The sequence below is a fragment of the Equus quagga genome, chromosome 3 (genome assembly GCF_021613505.1).
Source record: "Equus quagga isolate Etosha38 chromosome 3, UCLA_HA_Equagga_1.0, whole genome shotgun sequence".
NCBI lineage: Eukaryota > Metazoa > Chordata > Mammalia > Perissodactyla > Equidae > Equus > Equus quagga.
In genome coordinates this window covers 149507161-149534247 of record NC_060269.1, presented here as the reverse complement: position 1 = coordinate 149534247, position 27087 = coordinate 149507161, and the positions used below count along the sequence as shown (strand labels likewise).

General features: G+C 50.4%; 1 protein-coding gene across 2 annotated transcripts in view; it reads right to left on the bottom strand.

Annotated features, from left to right (window-relative positions):
* Nucleotides 1-27087, bottom strand: part of STK32B (serine/threonine kinase 32B) — a 337777-nt gene that overhangs the window by 32813 nt on the left and 277877 nt on the right. For both annotated transcript variants that reach the window (XM_046656895.1, XM_046656896.1), the window contains exons 6-7: nt 19144-19233; nt 4110-4213 (exon numbers count right to left, since the gene is read on the bottom strand). In XM_046656895.1, coding sequence (XP_046512851.1) covers nt 4110-4213; nt 19144-19233 — 194 coding nt within the window. The remainder of the gene's footprint in view (nt 1-4109; nt 4214-19143; nt 19234-27087) is intronic.

The window sequence follows — 27087 nt, the reverse complement described above, 5'->3', positions numbered from 1 at the left end:
ACCCCGTGCACACCCACCCCGTGCACACCCACCCCGTGCACACCCACGAGTTCTTAGTTCTGCATCCAAACTCTAGGGGGAGCTCCATACACCCTCCTCTACTATTTGTCAGCCTCTCCGCGACCCCAGCCTTCTCAGTCTACCCAAAGTCCAGGAGAAGTGCTGACTGGGGTCAAAGGTCAGGGAGGTGGTTGGGGGGAAGCAGAGAGGGGTCATAGTGGGGGCTTTTAGGGCACTGTCCTGTGTCTGTATGGAGAGCCCACTCCAGGCAATGCAACGTGCCAACAGCCTGCCATTCAGGATCTCATGGGGTCCTCTGGATTACTCTACGGCACGGTTCTCAACTGGGGACAATCTGTACCCCTGGGGACATCTGGCAATGTTTGGAGCTATTTTGGTTGTCATCACTGGGTGGGGGACATTTCTGCTGGCACCTAGTGGGTAGAGGCCTGAGATGCAGCTAAACATCCCACAATGCACAGGACAGCCCCCAACACGAAGAATTACCCAGCCCCATACGTCCATAGTGCCGAGCTGAGGAGCCCCACGCTTTGGGCCTGCAACGACTCTTCCCCACATTTGACAGACAAGAAGTGGGCTCACCCCAGATCATTCAGACACTGCAGCGAAGCCAGGATTTGAGCCCAGAAATATATGATTCCAAAGGATACTCTTGCTTAACCACGGTGCTGTCGCTGCTACTGCGTAAAGAGCAGCACCGCACAGCCTGCTGGGTAAAGCCAAGTGCCTCCGGCTGTGCCCAGGGTCTTTTATGGACTGTCTCCTGTCTGTCCTAACTAGTGGTCAGTCTAAAATGTTTGCCGTGTCAGCTTCAGCTTCCCTTCCCCGTCTGCGCTCACAATGTTCCCTCCAGCAATGCGTATATGACCCAGCTTAAGCGTCCCCTCCCCCAGAGATTCCTCCCTGCTCCTCTAAGGATAAGGCACAACACTTCACCTGCATCTCCCTGGCTGGGAGCATTGCCATGCGTGTATCTGTTTAACAATCAGCATGCCTCCTGTTTGCCAGACGCTGAGTGTGCTCTGCCCACGTTTCCTCATGTAATCCCCCCCAGTGGGGGGGTCAGCATCATACTCCCCATCTTACAAAGGGGAAGCCAGGGTTCCGATGAGTTAAGTGAGCTGGAATCCCAGGTGCACAGAGTGTGGCGGGGAACTCAGACCTCTGCTCACCAGGTCCTGGGCCCTCCTGCCTACAGTCAGCAGCTGGGCGTGACTCAGCTCCCTCCCAGCGCTTGTCTCCAGTGCTGAAGGTGCTAAACTGGACAGGATGCAGGCCTGCTGGCTGGCTGGGCCCCCAGGGTAGGAATCACAGAGAGAACGGGGAAGGTGCTGTCATTTACCAAATGCCGACCATTTGTTGGTCACCTGCTGGGTAACTTGCATCATTGGAATCACTTAGTTCTCAAAGCAAACCTGTTGGGTAGATATTATTAATTTTTTTCATTAACAGATGAAGATTCTGAGCACTCAGTCTGTTTATCAGCCTTGGTTAAGATCTCAGACGGAGCCCCTGGTGGAGCCAAGGTTTGAACCTGCGAACTCCTCTAAGATGCTCTTTCTCTGTTATGAGGAGGCAGCTTCTTTTGAGCAGGAGGAAAATCTTTCTAGCCTTTCAGGCTGTCAGGAAACGAAACAGGCTCTTCCTGGGGGCGAGGAGCTCCTTGGATGCTGAGGAAGATCAGTGCGCAGGTGGGTGATCACCTGTCAGGGACGCCGTCAGGGAGACTGCTGGGGGGACAATGGCTAGGTCCCTTCTCTGCGTCAGTGGATGGGAAACCTCCTTCTCACCCCTCTCCCATGGTGTTCTAACCGGGGGGGGGGGGGGCACATTCACGGTCCCAGGATGACAGTGCGCTCAGACACAACTATCCAGATGGCACTTTCTTGGGTCTTTTTCTTTCACTTGGCACGTCTGTGGGGATGAGAACTGAGATTCTGGTTTGGGCTCAGAGAGAAGTTGGGTGCAACTTATGTCCCTGGTCCAGGGTACAAGATCCGCCAAGAGTCACAGGATTCTCTGCTCGCCTTATAGAGCGTTTGGGAAAAGATGTCCGTTTTCTGCACGAGGACTAGAGTATTCCTGGGTCCCTGGCCAACAAACCATCAATTCCATGATTTCCCACCTTTCATTTCTAACGCTTCCAACTTTAAGATCTTACAACACGTATTGGAAAGTTCCCATCACGACTTTCTTTCATCTTTTGGAGGTAAGGAGCTCTCTGGACTCTGAGGGAATCAAGGAAAATGTGGGTGATCATCTGTCAAGGATGGTGTCACTGACATGATGGAGGAATTTTGCGAGGAAGGGTAACTTCTAAATTTACATAGTCTGTGGATAAAGATGAGTGGTTTTCAGTATGGCTTTTTGGACTAAAAGTGCTTGTTTCCAGTATGAAGAACAGAGAATAAACCATTTGCATAAGCCCACTGTGCTTCAAGTCAGAGCTGAAGCCAGAGCAAGATGTTAGGGAGAAGGATTTACGCCAGCTCATCCCAGGCATTCTCTCACTCACTTTGTCCCTATGCCAAGGGTCCCATCCTACCATTTGCCTCCCCCTCTTCCACTGGAAGTGGCATTTGGGTCTCTAAGCAGAAAACGCAGACAAATTAAACATGAAACAGTTTATTTCTGAAGCAGCAAGAACCACTCCATCCTTGGGGCTTTTTGCCAGGTCATCATCTTTGACTGTTCCCACCTGTGAGGATGACGGAGCACAGACTTCTGTGGGCGCACAGCCAGTCCTGCTCAGGGTGACTGCTCGCCAGGGTCATTTGTGTGACAGATTAGGTAAGATAAACAGTGTGTGGCAGATCCCTGTGTCCTCTGGTTCATACAAATGTCATAGACTCTCATGTTCCTCCTCTGAGCTTGTGTGTCAAGGAACCAGCAGACGACAAGGGAACTAACCAGGAGTAAGTAAGCCTGTGCGAGACGTTTTTCATTCAGTGCCCGAGAAAACTCACAAGTTCATTTTTTTTTTTTGGCATTCTAAAATCACTATGTACTAGAATATGTTTTTGAGGAATTCAGGAGAAATAATTGAGATCAAGAGGAGACAATAGTTGCTTGAAGTACAGGGTGATAAATAATAATACTTATTTGCATTCACATAGCTTTGATGGTTTACACACTGCTCTCATCTTTCATTCATTTGCTCATTCATTCATTCATTCATTCATCCATCACTCATTATCATCATGCACTGGGAACCCCTGGCCCCAGGGAGCACTGTCTACTGGTGCGAATATGCGTGTATTCAAATAACCATGCAGCCAATGGGAGGAAGCGGCTCTCGCTGGCCCTGTGCCAGCGCCAGCACCGGAGCTCGGAAGGTGAGTGAGATGCAAACCACAAGCCCCCGTCTGCAGGCATATTAATCCCGCGATAACTTCAACCCCGGGGAATAGACTGAAAGGATGTCATTATCCCCATTGTGCAAGGGGAAACCGTGGTCCTGAAAGGTTAGGTGGCATCATTGTCAAACAGCAGAAAACATGCTTCAAAATTAGTTTGTCATAATTCTTTCTGCTAAAAAAAATGTTTTAGGTGCCAAAGAGCTCCATGAGTCACCTTCAGCTATTACATTTAAATGAAATGAAACTATGTACTGAATGCCCCATTTTTATAGGACACTGAGCTAGGTGTTCAGGGAAGACTGGAACCAAAAAAAAAAAGGAAAAGAAGCCTGATCATACACCTCAAGAGCTTCAGATCAAGCTGGAAAGTCAGGCACAGGTGCCCTGTGTTGCGGGTCGAGAGAGGACAGCGTTTGACCTCACCAGCCCAGGTGCTTTGGATGTTGACGCTGCCACTGGTCAGCTGCTGACCTCTGCACAAGACCTTGCCCTTGGGGCATCCATCTCCCTGTGAGCAGAATGAGGGGGCTGAAGCCCACGAATGCTCAGGGACCTCAGAGCTGACACACAAGCAATCAGGACTGAAACCCAGTGCTCCTCCCCAGAGCTCCTTCCCGCCACCACCCACCATCCCAGCGGCATGGCCAGCCGACTCCGCCCAAGCCTGCTGTGACCCGAGCCCGCCCCTTGCACGGCCCCCCACCTTCACTGCATAGGCACATGTCTTACCCAGCCCCGCAGCAGCTCGTAGGCCGTGACACCCAGGGACCACCAGTCCACAGGGTATGAGTACCCGGGGCCTCCGTCCACATACACCTGGAACACTTCTGGAGCTGTCAAAGACAGGACGGAGAGAATGTCACCACGGGTCTCAGTTTACACTCACAGCCCCTTAGTGAGGGGATGTGGGGACAGGGACGCAGCTTTTGGAGGGCAGAGCCAGCGCTCCGTCCTTTACGCCGCACGGTCCTGCTCTCTGTAAGCCTCGAGTCGGCTTGAGAACAGGTTGCAGTGTCACAGGAAACACTGGTGTGGTGCGACACCCGGGCAGAACACAAACGGGGTGCCCCAGGTGTAGGGGGGAGGGTGGTCTGTTCGGGGAGAGCCAGGGAAAGTCCCCCCACCCCTAAGGAGGTGGACTCGGTGGGGCAGGAATCAGAGTCAGCATGGAGAAGGGGTGGAATAAAATCCGGGTTAGGATGAAGAGCCGGCGCCCTGAGGACCTTGATAAACGTCCTTGCTTCTGGCACCGACAGCGGGTCAGGCATCCGGCAACCAGATGCTCAGAGCCCTCTGTGCCTGGTCCTATCCCGGGAAGAAGTGTATTTTGGCATAGGAGGGGTCCGATATGAAACACCCAGAACAGGCAAATCCACAGAGACAGAAGACAGAGTGGGGGCTGCCAAGGGCAGGGGGAGGGGCGGATGAGGAACCAGTGCTCAGTGGGTGTCCCAGGGGCGATGGAAATGTTCTGGACTGGACGGGGTGGTGGTTACACAACACTGTGGGTGTACTGAATGCCATGGAATTGTTCACTTTAAAGCGGCTTATTTTATCTTATGTGAATTTCATCTCAATTGGAAAAAAAGGACAAGTGGAGGGTGGAGGCCCTGCTGTGGTGGACCCCTACTCTTCAGGGCACTGCCGCTGTCCTGAGGGATGCCGGCCCTGCTGCTCCCCATGGTGCTCGGCGGTGCGTTAATCTCCTTGCCTCACCCCGGCTCACCAGGCCAGGAGAGCACCCCAGGGCCTACCTGCTTATTTTGGCTTCCAGAAAAATTTTGTAAAATGTAGATTATTTCTAGCAAATTAATTTGCAGACATAATTCCATTTTACAGTTGTCAGAGCAGCCAAAGTCTGTTCCATGGAACCACAACACGCTGTGATTGAAGACATGGTGACTCAGTTTCAGACTGGCCTTCAGACGCATGGGAACAGGATGGGCTGGACTGAGGCTGGTGAGGGAGGGTGTGGACGCTGGATTCTGGGCTGTCGGGCTGGCAGCCTGACACTTGAATCTGAGCAGTGGCCAAATTCCAGCTGCCCTCTACTGATCCTCTCTATTTGCTTTGTATTTTAGAGCATACTGTCACCCACGAGTTCTTTTCTCTTCACAACAGCCCTGGGGTCATGATACCAATTGACACATTTTACAAATGAGGTTCAGAGAGGTACAGCGGAGTGAAAGAAGTCACACAGCTGGGAAGTGCAAAGCTGAGATCTGTCTTATGCACCCGCTGAATCTCTGTGTGAAATAAGGTTCTTATCAACATTTCTTTAAATACAAAAGCATACTCAGTCTACACCGGGTGTCAATGTGATTGGGAATTTGAGGAAATGTCCCCCTTAGGTTATTTGAGCCTCACCGAGGAACAAACAGGGTGTGCTGGGAAACAGGAAGAAGGTCAGTGTGGCTGAGCTGAGTTTAACAAGTTACTTAACTTCTCTTTGCCTCAGTTTTGCAAAATGTGGATAATAGTAATGGTTTACTCATACGGTTGTTATGAGGCTTAAATAAGATGGCACATGCGAAGAGCCAACGCCTGCAGCCCTTAGTGAGTTCTACAGAAATGCGAGGCGAGGTGCTCAGCCTCCCCACCGTCCACACGGTCACCCAGAAGCCCGGGGACCATCCAGATTCCATCCTCCTCAGCCTCACCACCTACGGGTCTCTAAACCTGCCGAGTTTTGCATTTTCACCATCTTTTTTTCTACCTTTTCCTATCCATCCAGATCAGCCTGATTTCAGAGGTGTGATCCTATCTGTTCACTAAGCATCCCGTGAGCAAATCTCTGATTTCCTAGTACACGCCCGCACTGAGCTGTGCTACTCTGCACCCCTCCTGGATGCCCCCATGAGCCCGACACTGAGCTCCAACCTAGAGGGACGTCTGTCCCTGCCTCGGCGTCTGTGCTCCTGTCCTTCCTCCTTTGGTGCTGAGAGCTGCGGGAGAAAAGGAGCCACGTCGTGCTGTCTGTGTGTTCCCAGGGCCGTCACAGCTGCTGGCCCAGCCCAGGTGCTCACACAGCGCAGGAGGCAGGGGTGCACCCACGAGTGCTGGAAGGGCTGCATGTGCCCAGGCGCTCCCCGTAAATCCTTGTCGTGCTCGGCAGCCCCGAGCCCATTCGGAATTCAGGGCAGAAGCAGCAGCTGGCTGATTCTGTCCTGGCTGTCATGACCAAGCAAGTGACAAATGTCTGCAGCCTGTGACTGTGCTCCCAGAGAAGGTGACATTCTCTCCTCCCCTGCACGCTTGAGGCTGACATTAATATATTACCAACATTTATGTCATAATCCATATGCCACCAAAATGACTGCTTTGGTGGCCCAGAATCAGAGTGCTTAGAAGTGACAGCATCCGGGGCCCGCCCAGTGGCACAGCAAAGTTCGCACGTTCTGCTTCGGTGGCCTGGGCTTCACTGGTTCGGATCCCGGGTGTGGACATGGCACTGCTTGACAAGCCATGCTGTGGTTGGCGTCCCACATATAAAGCAGAGGAAGATGGGCACGACGTTAGCCCAGGGCCAGTCTTCCTCAGCAAAAAGAGGAGGATTGGCAGTAGTTGGCTCAGGGCTAATCTTCCTCAAAAAAAAAAAAAAAAAGTAACACCACCCTACAGGTTTAAAGGTGGAAGGACAGGCAGGAGACATACACCTGCCACCAACATTCCACACACGGATGAGTGAATAGTAGGCGGTAACCAGTTCTCAGGTGCTTCGGTAAGGACCGTATGCAAACAGCCTCTCAGTCCTCCCAACCAGCCAGTGCGACAAGGGCTAGCATGGCCACTCTGCAACCAGAAGCAGGGGCGCGAAGGGGTATGGTGGGTGAATAATGCCCCCTCAGAAGATATGTCCAGACACTAACCCCTGGACCTGTGAACGGGCCTTACTCGGAAGTAGGGTCTCTGCAGATGGAATCAAGGGTCTCAAGATAAAGTCACCTCAAGATGAAATTTAGGGCCTGCCCTAAATCCAGGGACCGAAGTCCTCATGAGAGAAAGGAGAGGGAGGCTTGAGACATGGAGGAGGCAGAGACTGGAGCGATGCAGCCGCGAGCCCAGGGATGCCTGGAGTCACCAGGAGGGGGAAGGGGCAGGAAGGACCCTGCCCCAGCGCCTTCCGAGGGAGCTCGGCCCTGCAGACCCCGTGATATTGAACTTCTGGCCTCCAGGATTGTGAGAGAATGCATTTGTATTGTTTCAAGTCGCCACGTTTGTGTCGTCTGTTGTGCAGCCCCAGGGGAGCAGGGAGGAAGTTGCTCCAGACCGTCCAGCGGTGGGGCAGACCTGGGGTCAGCCGTTCTCGCTGGGCTGACTCCCAAGTCTTTGCTCCTTTACTGAGGAGACTGCCAACCCGAGGACTGGTCCTTCCTTCCTTTCCTCCCAGGGCCCGGCGCTCAGCCAAGTACACAGTAGGCACTTAATAAATGCATGTCCATTGGCTCTGTCACACGTGACACCACAGAGCTGGTCCAGCTCCTTGCTTGTCTGCCTCAGAAGTAGAGACGGTTCATGGCCTCTCGGAGTGTCAGCACGGCAGCGGTGAAGGGTCCCTTGGAAACCAGCTTGTCATTGTCCCCTCTGCGTCAGAACTGGCCACTGGGCTTGAGGGGCAAGAGTGGCTTGCCTCGGCCACGCACCCATCAACTCTGGGGCCAAGGCTGGAACTCCTAGTCCTGGCTGGCAGGTTCCAGGGGTTCCCATTATTGGCGCAGTTCAACTCAGCCGCCAAGGCTGGATGAGTCTGCCCACCTATAGCTCTTGTGACCCCTTCCTCCTCTTTGCTGACATCCGGCCCCTCCTCACATTCCCATCTTTCTCCCTGTCACCTGCTTCCCAACCAGCCCTCTGGCCTCCGGAGTCGCCCTCATCAGTGTGTCCTTGCTCTGACGAAGGAGCTAGCTTACTGATACGCGACTCAGACCATGCAGTGCCCTGCTGAAAGCTGTCCTCTCACCATGGCTATTTCACAGCCTGTTCCCGGGAATGCCACCCGCTCTGTGTGAGGCTGTTGACTCTGGAGGAGGAAGGATTCTGAGGTCAATCATGTCTGGGAAATGACGAGGTTCAACCACATGCTTTCCTGCAGGACTTCTCAGAGCCGTTAATGTGCTAATGAACTTTCCTGACTCTCGAAGGGGCCTGACTCAATAGCAAGCATGGCCTGGAAATTTATTTGACTTGATCGTGGAATTTTTGTGATTTTTCAGTGGAATCCTACAGGCAGGTGCTAGGGCTGGAAACCTGTGTGCCCTAGAGGGGGAGTCCAAATGGTGTCGTCTGGCCCTCAGCCCTTGAGCACCTGCCTGTAGGTCTCCCAGGCTGACCTGTGCCCCCGGGCTTGCCCACGGTCACTGTGGGCTCCAGCAGCTCATGCTGCTTGCTGTTTCTAGAACACCCTGTCTGTCTCTTGCTCTCTCCCCTAATTCATGGGGCTCTCTCACAAAAGGTGTGGCTCCAGAGTTCTCTCGTCCAGGGAGCTAGACACTCTGCACGGCTCTTTACACGTGTCAAATACTCCTCAAAATACAGCTCTGCTATTACTGTTTTCTTATCGTCCCCAACCCTAGAGGGCTTCCTCTCCGTCCCACCTTCCCCAGGCATCTCTTGGTCACAATAGTCCCGCCTCCTGCTGCGGTTTTACTTACTGGTCTGCTTTTTGCTAGACTCTGAGCTCCCTGCGGGCCCCGTGACTTGCCTGGCATGAAGAAGACATGTGGGAAAGGTTTGTTGATTGACTAAATAAATGAACGATCATCATAAAAACAGCAAACACTTACACGGCCTTTGCTGTATGCCAAGCACTGTTCTAAGCTCTTAACACACTGCTAATAAAGATAGCTAATCTTTATGGAGCATCTGCCGTGGACCAACAAACCCTGTCTTAAGAGTTTAGCAAGTCTTAACTCATTTGATCTGCACAGCGACACGGAATCGGAGCTGCTGCTGCGTCTGGCTGAGGAAGAAACTGGGATGCTGTGGGCCAATGCTGTCAAGGCCGGGACTGAGGGCTCCCTGGAGCACAGTGAGCGATGACAGCACCCCTCAAAGGGGAGCCCTGGCTCCCCAGGACAGCAAACGACAAACCAAGCAGATAATCAGAGTCGGCTATGGCTACGCCCAGAGAAGATGTCCAGGGTCCAAGATCTGGGTACCTCTGCTTGCATTATGGATGAATGGAACTCCCCAAGGCCTTCCAGAAAAATAAAACCCAACCAAAACTCCTTGCAATGCCCTGGTGGGGGGAAGGGCCAACCCTGAGACTATCTGCGGCTTTGGAAATGCCAACGATAACAATCGTCATCACGCACAAACAGTTGTGTAGAGCTTTCCAGGGAACAAAGATTCCTTCATATATTAACCACACCTCTCCTCGAAGCACCCTAAGCCACAGATGGAGAAACTGAGGCACAGAGGGGTAAAGGGGCATGTTCAGGGCCGTGGGGACAGCAAGGGGAAGAGCCTAGACTGGAATGTGGTTCAGACAACCATCAGCCCAGTGTGCAACCAGCCGTTCCTTTATTACATGAGCAGCAGTGTCCTTTATGGCACCGAGAGTTGCAACATTAATGTGGCCATTGACTGAGCATCCAGCACATGCCAGAAGTCCTTCCAGGCTTTTTACATACATTACTCACTCCTCAGGAGAGCCAACATCCACGGAGCACTGACTGTGGTCTCACGTGCATTATCTCATTTTATCCTCAGAAGGACCCTGTGATGTGGGTGCTATTATCTCCATTTTAGGAAGCTGAGGCTTGAAGAGGTGAAGTAACACGCCAGGCGACACAGCTCCTGAGGCTCAGAGCCTCATGCGACCCAGGCCTCCCCCACTCTCCACGGTCACCCAGAAGGACGATCACTACCTTGCTCTGTCTCCTTCAAAATTCGAACACCTTCCACCAATTTATACCATCTTTATGTTTATGCTGAAAACAAAAATAATGTTATAATATGTATCTATAAAATATACAGTTTATATGTTTCATATTCCAAAATATCTACAAAGTCATCGTGTTAAATCTGCTCATTCAATTGGAACCAAAATAAAAAAAAAACAGTATTTATGAAGATCCAGGAAATCTACATTTGAGGAAATTAGGGGTTTGACGTAACCCAAGAAAAAAAAAAATAAGTGGCTCACCATTCACAGGCACATTAATAAAAATGATTTAAAATCCTATGGAAAGCGGCTCTGGAATCGCGTCCTGACAGCGCCTGTCTGCTTCCCTGCGACGTCCCAGGATCTTTCACAGTGCCGAGCACACCAGCACACTCCATGGGTATTCGTGAGGCACAGATAAACACAGTGGGCGGGCGGGCACTGGACGCCATGGAGCCTACAGCCGCTTGCCAACCACTGCCCAGCAGCGTGGAAAGACCAGCCTCACCTCCCGCTAACCATCTCTACCAGCGGTGGGGCAATTCTGCCAAAGCAGGTTTTCCATGGAAAATCAGTCTTGATTCCAAGGGGTATCCCATAATTGGCCTTCCAGAAAAGCAGGAACGTGGGGCACCAACTGAAAGAGATGGCCCTTCTCGTCCCTTGGAAATGTAAACACGCATTTGGTGAGACTTGCTGCCCTGCGCTAACCACGCAGAGCGCACTTCTGCATCAGACCAAAAATACGAAGGAAGTGCAATCACCTCCTCAGTTATAATTATTACCCCACTGCATCAGCTCCGTGGATATTGCTGAAGGTTTCGGTAGCTGCAGTGGAGCGTGACATGCTATTCAATGGCTGGCCGAAGAGCTGACGGGCTGCCAGCATCTGTTTCGACAGGAGCTGCCGCCTTCTTGACTGGGAACATAGAATTACCACATTTCAGCCCAGAGGGGACCTTTGAGGTAAGGCCCTCCTCCCCTACATTTTACAGAGGAGGAAGCTGAAGCCTGTTGGAGGAGGTCAGCGACGTCCAGCCCAGCTGGGACTGGAGCCAGGTCTCCTGCCCACTGATCCTTTCTTCATGGCAAGACTGTGTCTCCAGCTTGCACGTCCCGGCTGGCAGAAGGGCCAGGTCTGTGCAGCCCCCGCCTCCTGGACACCTCCACCTAGAGGTCCCATGGGCACTGCACACTCACGCCAACTCCTCCCTCTCCAACTGCCCCTTCTCCAGGCTCACTGGCACGATGGCCTCGGGCAAGCTACTTAAGCTCTTATTTGTACCTCGGTTTCCCTCATCTGTAAAAAGGAATAACAATCTCCGCTGCCTGATGTTGTAAAGAGAAAGCGAAGTTCTGCACATATTTATTAAGCACTCAATGAATGCTCTCTAATATTGTTGTTGTATTGTTACTATTCACATGTTCAAATCACTTAACTAAAATCATCCCAAGTTTCTCTATTTACTGTAGAATAAAGTTCAAACTCCTTAGCATGAAAACTTCCTGAAAACAGGCTCCAACCTCCCTCACAGCCTCATATTCGGCCACTGTCTTTATCACCCACATTGTGCCAACTTTAAAGAACAGGACACACTTTATTTTTAATCTTCTGTGACTTGCCTGAGAATCCTTACCCTGTTTTTCATACTCATGAACTCCTATTCATACTTCAAAACCCAGACCAAATTTCACTCTCCCTAAGGAATGTTCATCGAATCCCTTGCTGTTCCTTCGTTCTCTCTCTTCCCTGCTCCTGGCCAAGTACATCCATCTATGTTCTGGTTTTTCACCAAACCCTCGCCCGTTCCTCCGTTGCACCACTGATCAGGCTGTATTTTAATTAATGGCATACACATCCATCTTCCTCACTGGGCTGTGAGCTCCTTGAGGGCGGGGGTGTAACTAAGTCAGCCCCAGATCCTCAGGGATTAGCATGAAGCTGGTCTAGAAGCAGACGCTCAAGGCATCATAGTTGCAAAGAAGTTGAAGTCACAGAGTCCTGGCTTTGCATCCCAGTGGCTACCTTTGCTGGTTGCTTGTCACTGGGCAAGCCCTTAACCCCTGCGTAAGTCGCAGATTCTTTGGAACAATAAGCGCCCCTACCCCATAGTGAGATAATATATGTGACACATTTAGTACAGGCAGTGACACATAGCAAGTTCCCAACAGATGGGGTGTTATTACTGTATCAATTCCTTATTGCCCGAGCAGTGAAATGCACACTTGAATGAAAGCACAGCTCAGAGAGCTCCTGTTGGACACGTTCCCCAACGATTCGAGCGCTCCATCATAAGTCTGTGCGCTAAGGTGTGCCAAAACACAGTGGACAGCAGAGACGAGCAGCATGCCTGGCCTCCGGCTGGACCCCTCGGGGTAATTTATATTTCTTTGGCTCTCTCGCTGGGCAGGAGTCAGGAGTCACATGCTTTCACATTAATTTGTGATGAGGCGAAATGCTGCGTCAGTTTGACAATTCCTCTCTTTCTGGGGATGCTAGTAACATCAATAGCGACAGAAGGCTGGTTTCATTAAAGCACGTAGGACGCCGCTCAGCTGTCGATCAACAGGACGTCACACGTCTGCATGGGAAGAGGAGGAGGAGGGGAGGGCCCCTGGCTGATGAGCAAACACAGCAGCTCTGACGAGGTGCAGAGATCAATGACGCTCTAGCTCCAGAACACTGCTTCATGTGACACGTGCCAGATTAAAGGAGTCGGTTAAAAAAAGACCTTTGGAAGTTGTCATAGGAATGATGTTCCAACTGGAAGCACAGGGTTAGAATCGGTGCGTTTTACAGCATCACTGGGTGAAACTGGGGATGAACATCTAAACAGTACGTTATACTCGTAGAAAAGCTCATTGAAATAGTGCCACTCTCTTAAAGGATTCCAAGATTCTCTGTTTATCCAAGACGATTAATGTTCTTTAAAATTTCCCACTGAACTTGCCGTATACAGAAACCAAAGTCTTTGATGTGGCGTGCAGGCACTGCGTGATCTGGCCCTGCTCCAGGCTCATTCTCCTGGCTTTCTTGGTTCAGGTCTCTCTAGATTTCTTTTTGTTCTTTCTACGTGACAAGCTCCTTTTGCCTCAGGGGGTCTGTGAATGCAGTTCCATCTCCCTGCAATGCTTTTCCACCCTTTGTACTGAACAACACTTGCTGATCCTTTAGGACCCAGATGAAAAGCTACTCCCTCAGCAAAGGTTTTTTGACCTCTCCAGTCTAATTCATCTATTCTTACACTTCACAGAGAAGGTATCTGGATGGCAAATGAGCAAATAAAAATCTGTGCAACACCATTATCCATCAGGAAGTCATAAATGAAAGCCCCTATGTCTCTCTTAGAATGGCTAGAACAACCACCACAGGCCCACACCCGGTCCTGGGAGGACGCAGAGCAAGGGACCCCTACATGGTGCCGGCCTGTAAAATGGTCCAGCCACCCCGGAAAGCAGTTCGTCAACTGCTTAGAAAGTTAAACATACACTTGCCATTCGACCCAGCGATCCACCTCCTGGTAATTACTCTACATGTCACAACACGGGTAAATCTCAAATACATCCTTCTAAGTGAAAAAAGCCAGATCCGGAAGGCTGCAGACAGTACGGCTGCGTTTACAGGACTTTCTGGAACAGGCGAATCTAGAGCAGAGGGCACAGCTGTTGGCTGCCAGGGGCGGGGAGGAGGGAGTTTCGCAGGTGATGGGGCAGCCCCGTGTCTTCGCTGCGATGCTGGTTGGAGGACTGTGCATGTTTGTCCAACTTGACAGAACTATACGCGAAATGAGTGCACCTCACTGCATGGAAACTGTCCCTCAAAAATTAACATCTCAACCACATAGTTATCGGGCTGATGATTTTTAAAGTGACCGTGTCCCTCACAAACAGCCAAACGAATGAGGGCAGGAATATTGTCTGTCTCTTCACACATCTGTTTTTGGCCCATAGGACACTGCCTGGCACATAGACGGTGCTCCATAAATCTGTCGAATGAATGGATGGATGGATGAATGGATGGATGAACGTGCCTGGCAGGTTCTCTGAAAGGTACTGGGCACTGGAGCCTCCCTGGCCTGGGTCTGATGCTGACTCTGTCCCTTTCTCTGGGACGGGGGACGGCACACTTCACGATCATTTCAACAAGGAGTACAAGCGTCCTTGTTTGCTCGCTGCAGCCTCCCGGGAAAGGGAACTGACATTTGGGGTGTACTGACAGGGCACCAGCCCCATGGTCCCCAGTGCGCCCCCTCCATGGCCAGCCAGGGTCCTATAATGAATTAGGGTTTGTTTAGGGTCTGCTTCCCTCCCTAGACTGTGAGCTCCATAAGGCAAGGGAATGCCAGACTTGGCTCTGGATCCCCAGTGCTAATCATATCCCAAATAATCAATCGTCTAAATAACAACGATGACAACAACCACAATAATAATATCAGCTGCCGGTTTTGTGCATCTACTTTTGTTGGGATTGTGTTCTGTACTTTCTATAGTCTCGTCGTCAAGTCCTCACAAAGCACCTGCTAAGGCAGAGTGCATCATCAGTAATCCCGTCTCTCAGATGAGGGCACCGTCGGGTCCCGAGGTTGGCAGTCGACACTTCCTGAGTGCTCACCAGGCTTGCGCACTTCATGTCATTATGTCAGGTGATGAGATTCGCCCAAGGGCCCCCAGCCGCTAAGTGGAAGACTCCAGGTTGCCCTGGGCTGAAGCCCAGACTTCCTCTGGACCCATTCCGGGCAAGCCTGGGGACCCGTTTGTTTCTCCAAGGCCAACATGGGGCCCGATCCCATGAGTCTGATCACGACGATCTCTAGCACTGAACTCTGCCGGCTCCCTAGGCCTTTACCCCGACAGTCAAGGCCTGGTGCTCTGCCCTGTCCCGTCTCTCCGTCCCCACCTCCTCTTGTTCTAGAAGTTACTAAACAATGAACTGCTGAGTTCTCCCAACACACTGTGCTGTTCCATACCACCGTGCCTTTGCACTGGCTGTCGCCTCTGCCTGAAACGCCTCTGCTTATCCCTGCCTGACCGGCAAACCCTGAGCATGCTCTAGCAGCCTAACTCAGACTGTCGCCTTCTCCGGGAATGTGTCTTGACAGTGACCTGCTTCCATCTACGTCTACACATCCGTCTGCCCCACGAGACAGGGAGCCCTGAGGCCCTGGAGAACATTATTCACCTCTGGGCGCCAGGGCCTGACTCAGCCCTGTGCCTCCTAACTGCTCCATAAACGTTTGCTGACTTAGTGCTCAGCTCTCATTTCACCTCAGGTGCACACGCTCTGGAGCCCTGGGCGGCCGCTGAACGTTCTCACTGCTAATCCAATTGCAGAGAGAATTGTTTTCTCCGACTGTGAATTCCATCTGCTCTTTTAATTAATGAGAATTCAGTTCTATGCAAATGTTTCTTCTGAGATCATCCATCGTGAGCGACCTTTGGAAGCTCACCCATCGTCCCGTCCCCCGAATCTGTGTTTGGAACATTCTGGGAATTTGTTACCGAGCCTTTGAGCTGAACAGCTCAAGTGAACGAGGTCAGCAAAGCCGTCCCTTGACCGCAGGAATTTACGGCCCTGGGAGCCGCAGGATGGCTTCACCGAGTGCATTCTCCAGCACCCCATCCTCGCCACGAAACTCCCACTGCCCGGTGCCATCAACCCCCGCGGTGTCTGAAGATAGATCCACTCGGCACATCGGTGTGCCTTCCAAATCCCATAAAAATCTCTCCTCTGCATTTGCTTGTTAATTCAGGACCGAAGCTCCCCTAATTAGAAGGACATCAGAAGGCCTGAATCCTACATACAGCTGGGACAATAAACGTTTTTCTTGTCTGAGAAATACGGCTTTATGACACAGAAACTCAGTGTCAAAAAGGTAGCTTGATATAGACGCAAAAGCACGGACTTTGGATCCAAATAGACATGGCTTCAAATTCTGGCTCCTTCACTTGCCAGCTACGTGACTCTGGGCAGGTTAATTGGCCTCTCTGGGCCTCAGGTTCCTCATATATAAAATGGAGAGATGCAGAAACCTCACGCGGATCTTCTGAGGGTTCAGTATGATCACAGACTATAGTGGGGTCACAATACATGTTGGTTTTCTTTTCCCTTTTGAAGGAGGGGCCACTGTGGAGAGTGGCCAGCTGGGTCACCCCTGGTCTGCTTTCCTAGAGGCTGAGAGCAGGACAGAGCCGCCTCAGACGTGGGTAGGGAGCCAGGGGACGAGGCGAGGCAGGTCCGAGTGGAGTCTGTGAAGTGTCTGCAGGGTCTGCCACGCGTGTGGCAAAGCAGGGCCGAGCTCAGGGCTGGTGCGATGCTGTCTTGAATGTCTCAGCGACCCAGCATCCACCTTCCTGGAGCGCTCTGTGCTTCTTGCACCAGCCTGATGGCGGTCGGCACTAACTCACAGGGTTATGGAGGTGGCTGCAAACGGGTGACCCTTCCCGCCACGCCGCCTCTCCCTCCGCTCTCCCTCTAGAGACCAGGACTCCTTCGACCCCCCACCCGTCCCTTCGGGAAGCCATTCCCCTGGCCTCAGAACCGGGCTCTCTCCCGCATCCTCCCTGGGGGATGTGTCACTGCGTCGGCTTTGCCGCCTCTTGGTGCTGGTACCTCCCTACCCACAGAGCCAGCCCACGTCCCTCTGGGGATGCTCGGAGCACATGTGACCATTGTGAAGTTCCCACAGACATCTCACAACCAAACACATCGCTCCTGCCGCGCCACATACCTGCTGCGCCTGCCGTGTTCCCCACACAGAGAAGACGGCTGAACCCACCCCGCTGCACGGCCCAGGACCCGGGGAGGCGGCCTCCCTTCTTCCCCCACTCCCGTTCTCCTGCCCATTTGGTCTTGAAGCTTAAGGCAGTGACCTCTGTGGACAGACCTGCCCCAGCTCTGGATCCGTCTGGAAAGGAATTGGAGACAGATCATCAACAGTGAAAGCCTTATTGGGGTACGTGCTCAGCATCCCAAGAGGACCCTCCGAGGTGAACAGACTCACTCGTGTGTCTACCGTCTGGGGTTCACCCTGACCTGGGCCTGACTCTCACCACCGACGTTGCCCTGGGCAAGTCACCAACCTCTGTCTGCCCATTTCCTCAGCTGTAAGTGGGAATGAATATTTGCTCCTGCTTCACATTTGAGAGGGTTAAATAAGCTTATGGGTGGAAAGCACTCAGCTGAATGTGTGGCACGTAGGAAATACTAAAAAGTATTATCCTTACCCTTATTGATTGTCAAACTTCATTTATTTAATGTGTGTGACAAGATGAATGACACAAGGAGTGGACTCTGGGGACACGATGACATAGTTTTTGAATCTCCACAAATCCACACAGAGCGAAAAACCGATAGAGCAGATGAATAGCTAAACCAAGGACTGTGGGCAACACGTGCTATGAAACTAAGCTGTCCCCAGAAACCCCGAAATCTAGTGGGTGGGGACAAACCACCACCAGTGACAAGAACTCCATGGTAATGATTTCTATACGGAAGGCAACACAGGGAGGAAACAAGGCAGCATACGACGGACCAGAGGACAGAGAACTCCAAAATAGCCGGCAGGCGTGTCCTGGGACACAGCTGGCCAGGCTGAGAAGAGCAGCTGAGACCAGGAGGAGCTTGTCCAGTCCAATATCAGGTGAGCAAAAGGGCCCTCAGTAAATTCTGCAGGAGCTGGACAGTCCGGGACACAAGACCTCTTTACTCAGTCCAGGCAGAGCTCCCCTCTAGGAAAGATCCCAAGGAGAAAGTGTCAGGAGTGGAATCAAAACTGACCAGGACAGGGACTCCACAGACAAAAGACAGAGAAGGTCCAGAAAAATCAGGCAAGTGGAACTGAGCCGGGAAATCCCAGAGAGCAAGCTGCCTCAGATTCTGACATTTCACCAGAGCAACAGAAGATGGAAGTCTATTCAGAGAGAAAAGCTACCCTGAACCAAAGCATCTTCCAAGAGTTTCTCTGCTGTCCTGGCTGAGCCTAGCTCCCAACTGACCCACCAGTGGGAAGAGCGAGGCCAGCCCGGCCCAGCAGAACCACCCAGCCGAACGGCAGAGTTGGGAGAAACAACACATCGCTATTATTCTAAGCCACTGAGTTCCGACATGGTTTGTTACACAGCAATTGATAACTAATATAGACATTAAGAATTAATAACTAACACAGGCATTGAGAAAATTATATAAGACATGAAAGCACAACACAAATTAGAATTAAAAAAACTCAGAAGTCAGGCAAGAGAACTCAGGAAAAAAATTAGAAACAAAGGGAAAATTATTTCAGAAATAATACTTCATGAGAAAGAGTACAAAGCAAATAAACACAATAGATAATGCTTTAAAAAAAGAGAAAGAAAAATGAGAAACATTTTAAATACATGAAGGAAGAGATAAGAAAGACTTGAGAATGACAAATACCGAAGACTGGCAAAGAAGACCCAGCATGCAGATAACAGGCGTCTTTAGCAAAGAAAACTAAAGGGAAGGAACAGAAAGCTTACAAAAAAATGATACTTCCATCAAAAGTCCCAAACAAAAATCAAGCTGTATGTAGTGTACCCATAAATATAGACCCCAAACACCAACATGAAAGCTATACTCTGGTAACGCTACTGGAGTTCAAAGAAAAGATAAAAAGGGTTGGTTTGTTTCTTTTTCCCTAAGCCAGAGCCAGGCTTTCTGGATGGGTAGGAATTCTCTAGAAAACACAGGAGGGGACGGTTCTGGGGAGGAGAGCTGGAACGAAGGCCCGAGGTGTGAGAGGGCACATCCTGGGAACGCCGGGGCCAGGGTGGGGTGGGCCATGGGGGTAGGGGCTGGGGATGCAGCAGGAGAGGAACCAGGCCAGGTCACACCCCACAGGGGCCCGGAACACTCACCCATGTAGGGCTTGGTCCCGGCCATGGAGGAAGCTTTTTCCGTGCCTTTCACGATTGTCGCTATGTTGAAGTCTGTGATGTGGACGTGCCCTGGAAAGAGAGAAACAGAAAACCCAGTTAGCAAGAGCTGCAGGCAGCTGGGTTAGTTCTTTGTCTGATTTAAAGCTGTGGTCTGCAAAGTGGGGTGCAGGAAGAAAATACCAGAACTTCTACTTAAAGTAGTATTTTATCTGATATCTTGAAAATGTTATTTTCTGCAGTATTATCATAGTGGCCAAGATACGGAAACAACCTAAGAGTCCCTCAATGGATGGATGGATAAAGAAGGCGTGGTATGTTTATATGATGGCGTATTATCTGCCACGAGAAAGAAGGGTACCCTGCTGTCTGCACCTACACGGATGGACCTTGTGGGCACGATGCTGAGTGAGATAAGTCAGACAGAAAGATAAATACTGCACAGTATCACTTACATGTGGAATCTAAAAAAGAGTCACACTCATAGAAACAGAAACTTGAAAAGTGGTTGCCAGGGGCAGGGGGGAGGGGGTGGGAATAGGGAGAGGTTGGAAGAGGGTACAAACTTCCAGCTACAAGGTGAGTAAGCTCTGAGGACCTAACGTAAAAGATAGCGACTATAGCTGATAACACCGTATTGTACAATTGAAATTTGCTAAGAGAGTAGAACCTAAATGTTCTCACCAAAATATATATATACACACACACACACATAAATATGTGAGGTGAAAAGAAATGTCTATTTTATGTGCAAGTTTTATAATATGTATTTTTTGTTGGTGTGTGCATGTTATTTATAATAAACAAATGTATCGATGGCATGTTAAAGGCTTTGTGGATTCAAGTTTGGAGGCGCTGACCCAGAGAGTGAAAGCTCCTGGTGAATAAATGAGACCAGTCAGCCCAGACTCCTTCCCTCAGGAGAACCGATCATGGCCGAGGCGGGAGAGGGGACGCAGGGACAAGGGGACAGGACTGTCAGGCTCAGTGGACACTCTTGTTCTGCTGTTTGTCGGCCATGGTCAGTGGGGGCCCTCGTCTATACCCGGTGAATTCAGTGGGGAGGGGGCTGGGGGTTGGGACCACCTGCCATCCAGCCTAAAGGAATGGCAGCAGGTGGGCCACGGACAGGCCGGGGGCACCTCCAGGCAGGTGTTCAGGAAACCTGAGAAGAAGGAAGGGGGACAGGGAAGAAGGAAGGAGACAAGGAGGCGGGGGAGAAGAGGAAGGAGAGGAAGGGAAGAAGGGGAGGGAGATGGGAGGGGATCCCGAAGGGCCAGGCATGGCTCTCTGGGGAGTTTGGAACACAAAGAAACAGCTCTGAGACCCCTGAATGTCAGATAGAAAGGCTGTCACATTTCTTTCCATTTGCTTGTCGGCACATCCTGTGAAAATGGTTGGATTTTCAGCACACCTGAGAGCTGTGTTTGGGATGGTGGGGCTTAAATACAGAGGTGGGTGACGTACACAAAATCGACGCTGGGGGCACTTTGAGGGCACCTCCAAGAGACGGACAGACACCTGCCAGAGCAGGTGCAATGAGGCCTGCTGAGAGGCCCACCCATGGGAGAGGCGAGCCTGATGGGATCAGCCATGGTGGACAGCAAAAGCCCCAGCGGTTTCACGTGCAAATCCCCAATCTCGGGCTCGACGGCCAGCACTGACGTGTGAGCTGGCTGCTCGCGGGCGCTCGGTCCAGTGCCCCCGGGTGAGACGCAACAGGCGGTGCTCCGTTAGGGATGATCCACACCACCCGTCAGGTGCTGGTGGATGAAGCCCACGTCTCCCAGCCGGGCCTTTGCTGGGAACCTTTCCACCTAGGTAGCCTCCTGAGAACACACCCAGCCAGCTCCAGCCTCCGGGGCTGGGATGAGGGTCCCTCCCATTCAGCCATCCGTGGTCCTATCTGCAGAGAGGCAGTGCCGTGCCGTAGGTGGCTGCACAGACTCTGAGCCAGACTGCCTTGGTTTGGCTCTCAGCTTTGTTGTGACTAGCTGTGTGACCTTAGGCAAATAACTTAATCTCCCTGGGCCTCAGTTTCCTCATCTGTGAAATGGGGATGAATGATTACAAAACGCCCATCTCAGAGGGCTGCTGGGAGGAGCCAGGGAGTTAATACACATGAAATGGTTAGAATGAGCTGGCACACAAGAAGCAGGGAGGCTCCTTAGCAGTGTTTGTATTCTGCCAACGTGGCTGCAATTCCGTCTTCTCCAGCCAGGGCCAGGCCACCCCTGCACCGTCCCAGTCCCCATCGCTAACTGATAAATCAACGCACACGCCTGTCGTTGACTGTGAGGTGTGCGAGAGTGTGTGCACATCTTAGTCATTTCTGCACCCCACCCCTGTTACACCTCCAAGCACAGCGGCATGCCACCACCAGGAGTGGATTCTGGAAGCTTCAAATATGGCTTTTATTCGGTTTTCTTTTATTTCTCCCCCTCTTAAAAAATCTTAATATTTGCATTATGAAAGCAATGCCAGCTCATTATAAGTCAAAGAACACAAAGGTGTTTGAGTCACTCCTTGCAACTCTCCCACGTTCTCTCCCTCCGGGTCACCATGCTGATTCACTTGGCTCCTCTACTATTTCTCCCTGTCCTTACGCAAACCTCCATCCACACGTGTCGGGACTTTGGTTTGCTCCTTCAATAATAAGATCATACCCCACGGGTCATTGTAAAAGCCACTTTTACATTTGGCCATGTATCGTGGGCATCCTTCCAAGTCCATACACACAATCCATCTATGAGGTCCACAGTCCTTTAGCCTCTACTATAAAGCCAACATCTTTTTTTTGTACTCTGTTTGGTGATAAAACCTGACCTGAAACTTCTCTTCATAGTTCTATTTACTCTACTTAGGGTGACGATTCATGTTTTGCTATAGAAATATTAATATATTTGATTACAAGTTGCTCCTTCAAGCCCCTATGGTTGTATTACATAATATACAGTATATATGATTTTTAAATGTTATTCTATATTATTTTCATCTTAATATGATATATATTATTTAATTTAGATATATTTTTAAATCTAAAAAATTCTGAGGTTTGAAAACAACTCTGGCCCCAAGAGTTTCAGAGGAGAAACTGTGGACCTGTCGTCGCACAGTATTCTATAGTATGGCTATATCCCATTTTATTCAACAGTCCTATTACGGCGTTCAGGTTGTTTCCTGTTCTGCCTGCTTATTTGTTTGATATTATAAAACACGTAGCAATAGCATTCTTGAGCGTATCTTCACATATTGGTACTCTCACTTTGGCTGGATAAGTTCCCACAGGGGCATGGCTAGTGGAAGGCTATGCAGTTTATGTTCCCACAAGTTATAACTGACGGTACTATAAACAGAATAGGAGAGCGTGCATTTCTCTGCACGTCTACTGGCACCATCTCTCATCAATGACTTACTTTTGGCGAATCAGATGGTGAGAGACGGGATCTCGCTGCTGAGGAGGCCGCACACGTTTCACGGGCTCAGTCGCCCCTGAACTGCCTGTCCAGAATCCCGGTCAATTTTCAACCACAGCTCCTTGTCTATTCAACACACATACCCTTCTCTCTGCTCTGTCACCTGCAGATTCTTTCTCCTAGCCTACTGTTTGCCTTTTGACTTTGCTTATGGTATCTTTTATATATGGACATTTAAAAATTTCAATCAACGTATTATTTTTATAGTTTCTGAGTAGTATTTTTCTTGTAACTTTCCAGGTTCCAGAAACCTATTCCTCCCTCAAGATTCTACATATTCTTCTATATTTTCATAGAATACTTCCATAATTTATCTTTTATATTTAAATCTCCTAATCATACGGAATGCATATGGTATAACATAACATCCTGATTCTATTTCTTCCAAATGGATAGCCAGTTGTCTTAATATTTATTGAAAAAACTCACTTTCCCAGTAGCTTGTAATGGGACCTTCATTTTATATCATGTTCCACATATAAATGGATCTGCTTATAGATTCTCTCTTCTGTTCCACTGAACTGTTGTTTATTGCTGGGCCAGTACCATGTTAACTTCATTACAACAGATTTGTAGGCTGTTATAATATTAGATGAGGATGGTTTGCCCTCACTCTTGTTTCTTTTAAATGTCTTCTTGGTAACTCTCAGACATATTTTCTTCCGAAAAAAATCCTCCCAGCTCTAGGAAACACTTCTACGAAGATTTTGATAGGAGTTACACTAACGTACATTCACGTGAGAAGTGTGGACATGTACTCCATCCAGGGTCACAATCTTTCATTCAGACCTTGCTTTATTCTGTCTCAGTATGTCTAGTGTTCTCTTCAGCTGGCCTTGTGACTTCCTGGGTAAACTTATTCCTAAATATTACACAGTTTGGGTCACCATTTTGAGTGAGAATATTTTCTACTTCTTTTTCTACCTCGTTGTTTTTAGCACAATAAAAAGAGCCTGAGTTTTGGTTGTCTCCTATTTGGCTACTCTATTCATCTTCCATACCAGAAGCTGCCAATTATCGCTCAATATCCCTTCTCCCCTTCTCAAACAGTAATGGAATTTTTAACTGAGTTCATGGCTACCCAGCTAAAGATGACAATTCCAAGCCTCCTTTGCAGCAGGCTGTGGTCATATGACCGGGCTCTGACCAATGGGATATGAGAATGATATTTGCAACTTCCAGGATATTTCCTTAAAGGGAATGAGAATTCCCTCCTTCATTCCACACCCTTCCCCCACATCCCTGCATCTTCTTGCCTTTTATGTGGACTTGGGGGGCCCATTTTGAGCTACACAGATGAGGAGCAATGACATAGAAGGAGCCTAGGCCCCTGGGAACTTCCATGGAGGAGAGACTGAACTTTTCCTAGAGAGAAAAAAGCTTCTATTTTGTTAAAAATTTTTTTTGAGTCTTTGAAAAGCAGTTAAGTCTGTATCTTAATTTTTACAAGACCCTATTAATTTAGACAGCTTTTTCATTTGAGGCTTTGGTGTTTCTAGGCGTAGAAGCATGTCATCTGCATACGACGATGGTGCTCTTCTTCTGTTTCTATATCTCTGCTAACACCGGGTCCAGATTCCAGCTCTGCCTTATTAAGATTACCATAATTGCACGCTGTTTCCAGAACAGTGTTTGATACTGGGCTGGAGACACCTGTGGCCGGGCTGCTGGCTTCATGGAGGACATTTGTATGGAGGGGAGGCTTATATCCTGGAATGAGTCAGGGAAGCTGACCGGGACCTGGTGGGGAAGGCAGCGGTCTTGCTATCCCATGACCTGGGCGGAGGCAACCCCATCACTGGGCAGCTGCATATCCTCAGTCAGTTCATCTTCCTGGCCTGGGCTTCAGTGCCCCCAGAGAAAGAAGCTTAATGAAGCAACAAGCCTTGTGGTCACACCTACCTGGGACTTGAATTCTGGCTCTAGGACCTTGAATTCTGGCTGCTCAGCTGCTCACACTGTGAAACAGGTGACAAGACAGTGTTTACAAAAGTCCAGCCTCAGCAAAGACCCTCATCTATGGAGCTTTCTCATCCTTTGGTTCTGTCCTAAAAAGACGGCCTCTGCTTCCTTTCCCCCTTCCAAACCTCGCCTGAGTGCATTTTGTTGGCAGAACCTAAGTCTTATCCAGAACCCTAGCTGCAAGAGAGTCAGTAAATGTGGTTCCATCCTCTGGTCCTTGTGATACAGGAGGTAGAAAGGAGTGGAAAGAAGCTAAGTGTCAGAAGATAGTCTCCAGCATGGTACCTCCCAGAGTCAAGAGCAGATCATGGCTGGGAAAGGGTTATAAAAACCCCTCTACGAATGATACTCGGATTAATATGACTGTAAAATTGCATGCCCCACAGAGAGGTGGAAGGGAAGTGTATTAGTCATGTGCCTTGGCTACGCTGCAGGAAGGATTTGCCCTAAGTACATGCTTTGCCCCTCTCCACCCTTCCTCACTCCTCCCGAGGGCGGTGGAGAGACTAGGCGAAGGGTCAGTCTGGGATGAACTGACCAGTTTGTCAGCAGAGCTCTGCCGGGTTCCCGTGAGCAGGCGCGGGGCCCTCCTCTGTTCATCCAAGCTCTGGGTCTCCCTCTGGCAGCTTCTCAGCCCCGAGCAGGTGGGGGTCTGGGTGGTGAGCCCTCCTCTCTCTGGGGTCCTGGAGCAGGAAGCTCCTTTTGACTGACACAAACCCGAGCTTTGATCAGCAATGATGGTGTTGTCTCGGCCTCTATCTGCCACTTCCTTGCTTTTTTTCTATTTGTTAAAACCCCCTAGGGGGAAGACGGGGCTATTATAGGTTGAGTTGCACTCCCCTCCAACTGCACAGATTGAAGTCCTAACTCCCACACCCAGTCCCTCAGAATGTGGCCTTATTTGGAAATAGGATCTTTGCAGATGGAATTAGTGAAGATGAGGTCACACTGGAGTAGGGTGGGCCCCTGACCCAATCTGACTCATGTCCCCATAGAAAGGGGTAATTTGGACACAGACATGCCCATGGGGAGAACGCCATGTGAAGACTGGAATTATGCTGCCACAAGCCAGGGGACCCCCAGTCGCCAGCAGAGAGAACTGGAACGGGTCCCTCCCCAGCACCTTCAGAGGGAACATGGCCCTGCAGACCCCTTGATGGCAGGATTTCAGCCTCCAGCACTGTGAGACAGTACATTTCTGTTGTCAAATCCTCTCAGTGTGTGGGATTTTGTCATGGCGGCCCTAGGAAGCTAATAAGAGGCTCTTCACCAGGACATCACAGACTCCTGTGCCGGGTCTTTAGGACTTTAAGATGCTCCCATAGCATCACACTGCAGTAGAAACTTCCCTTTCCAGCAGCCTTCCCAAAAGAACTGAATTCTGACCCTCCCAAGGGCACCAGAATAGCTTTAAACTGCCTTCCTACATTTTCCCCTTAAACTCTTGGAACCCCATCTAGAAAAATGACACCTCCTGTTGGCTCCTCAGACTTAGCAGAAACCTGCCCCCCAACTTGTCTGGGTGGCTTCCCCCACTTCCTCCTCAGCTGCTCCCATCCCCACACCTCAGGCATGGGGAACGGCTCGTGCCTGAGCTGTTCATTCCCCAGAGTCTGTTCCTCCCGGCGCGATGAGACGGCCGACAAAATGTTTTGACAAGGAGGAAGGGGGTGTCGATGCTGCCGGCCATCACCGTCTAGGGGAGCACTCACCAACAAATATGTTAGCAACAGATGGAGAGGCAATTCTTCGAAATGAGTCCAGTTAATCAGTGCTCTAAAATAGAGTCTGTTAATAGAAAACGTGAAGTACAGTAATTCCAACAGATTAGGAGCCAACTGCCATTGAAATGATAGCTTGTTACTCACAGTTTCCAAGAGGAGGGAGCATGCCACGCCATGGGGGTGCCACACAGGGAAGCCCGGGGGTGGGTCATGAGGCAGAGAGAGACGGGTGAAAACGTGAGCAAGAGCCTTTCTGGTGGTTTCCGTGGGAAGGAATGGGCGAGGCAGGCAGGCAGGTTTAGGTGTGGCTAGTCGGAACAATTTCAGGGGCTCAGGGGCACAGGGGCTGTCCCTGGTTGTCTGGTACCTGGCCCTGGGGTGACTAGGGCAGAGGATGGTGGCCTGGGGCGTGAAGGAGTCAAGCATCAGAATCCAGAGAATAAAAGACATGGTTGTACGATGAGAAAACAGACTTGCGCTGCTGGCGTGGCTGCTGTGTTACCAGTCGCTAAAGATCCAGGTCAGCTTTCCCATCCCCATGTGCCCATCCCCAGGCCCACGAGAGAAGAGTGAACCCGACACTCACAGCCAGCCTTGAAGAAGTCTCAGACGTGTGGGGTCTTCCTGGCTTCCTCACTTGCCATTCTCTCCCTCTGGAATGCCGTACCCCCAAATGCTCTGTTGACCCCACTCATGCTGCAAGATCCAACACAGACATCTCCTCCTCCGGGAAGCCCTCCGCCCCCTCCCCAGCCTCACTGCCC